We start from the raw sequence: 1,525 nt of genomic DNA, 5'->3' as shown, positions 1-1,525 counted from the left end.
ATGGCACTGTATGTGCCTGGTACTAATAGGCAAACTATTCATTTACCTGTTATTGAACACACAGCTCGGGGTTGCCATTCTCAGTCAACAATCAAACAGAGCAATGCACCCGTCTATATCAATTGGTCTTTCCCTCCTTCGGGATTTATCAAGATTAATACGGATGACAGTTTTATACCCAATTCGGGATTAGCGGGATTTGGAGGTGTTGCACGAGACGACAAAGGAAGGTGGATAGGCGGATTCTACGACAGACTTAGTAAGAAAGCAACATCTAGCCTTACTCTGGAATTATGGGCTATACATGGTGGTCTAACCCTAGCTAAAAATTACAACTTAAAGAAGGTTATAATTGAAACTGACTCATATGATGCCCTAATGTTGCTAAGTGTGAGAAATGATATCAAAAGTCACCTTGATCACATGTTGCTAAGTGTGAGAAATGATGTCAAAAGTCACCTTGATCATTATGTGATAGAAGAATATAGGCGCCTCATGTCTGAACTTCAAATTTGTCTAATTCATACTTTGAGACAAGGTAACAATTGCGTCTATTACTTATCGAAGTTGGGAAGAAAGCAAAACCAAGAATTGGTAATATTACACCATCCACCGCTTTCCATGCATCAACTGCTTTGGCCAGACATGGCTCACATAGCATATGCTAGGAACCCTAAACATGCAATGTAATTTGGAAAGAAAATTATGAACTTGTACCATTTGTAAATATTAAGAAGAATATAAATGATATTTCATTTTGTTAATGTCAGAAGGTAGTATATTTCTTTAGAATTTTGAAAATCATTGTGAAGTACTTTTGTGATATTTCTATTTGGCTAGAAGCCTGCACGTTAATTAATCAAAGATATGGCATTCATTCTTTGCCGAGTTAATTAAGTAGGAATCAATAACACTTTTTAAAAAAATTAAATTATTTTCTTTAGTTTTTATGTATAGCTCATTTTTTTTTAGTAATATTTAAGTACGTTTTACCAAGGTAACTTACCAACGGACTTCCCTCCCTCGATAATCTGAGTCGGTGAAATGTTTTTAGTAATGCGATCTATTGCCCCTAAAACCTAAGATCATTTATGTTAACAAAATTGAATCAGACTAATCCAAAATTGTCACAACCTAAGTGCCCCATAAAAGCTCATTTCGTCCATCGTACAAATTTTTAGTAGAATATTTCTTTCATCATACTAAATGATACCAAAGTGCTCCATCAGAAGAAACGAAACTTTTAGTCATGCCATAGAAAAGCAAAATACATACTTTACCCATCGACCAGTACAAATCCCTCTTACACACTTGTTAAACACAGGAATAGTATTACACACCAAAACTTTTAAAACTGTGTCAATTATACACCTCTTTTGTCATGTGTCACACGCGCGTATTACACATAAAAGAGGCACCTGAAAACTAAAAAATTCATCTGAGATTTTTTTTTTATTTTCCCCTTTTTTTTTAACTATTTCCTTTTTAAATTAAAGAAAAAAAATATAACCCATGTCTTCTTTCC

At 34.2% G+C, this 1,525-nt stretch overlaps 1 protein-coding gene across 1 annotated transcript; it reads left to right on the top strand.

Annotated features, from left to right (window-relative positions):
* On the top strand, nucleotides 1–690 carry LOC142172713 (uncharacterized). Its single transcript, XM_075236387.1, has one exon. It carries the CDS (start codon nucleotides 1–3, stop codon nucleotides 688–690), a length of 690 nt encoding a protein of 229 aa, XP_075092488.1.
* The last annotated feature ends 835 nt before the right edge of the window (nucleotides 691–1,525 follow it).

The sequence above is a fragment of the Nicotiana tabacum genome, chromosome 18, assembly GCF_000715075.1.
Source record: "Nicotiana tabacum cultivar K326 chromosome 18, ASM71507v2, whole genome shotgun sequence".
In the NCBI taxonomy this organism is placed as follows: Eukaryota; Viridiplantae; Streptophyta; class Magnoliopsida; order Solanales; family Solanaceae; genus Nicotiana; species Nicotiana tabacum.
This window is presented reverse-complemented; position numbering and strand designations above follow the sequence as displayed.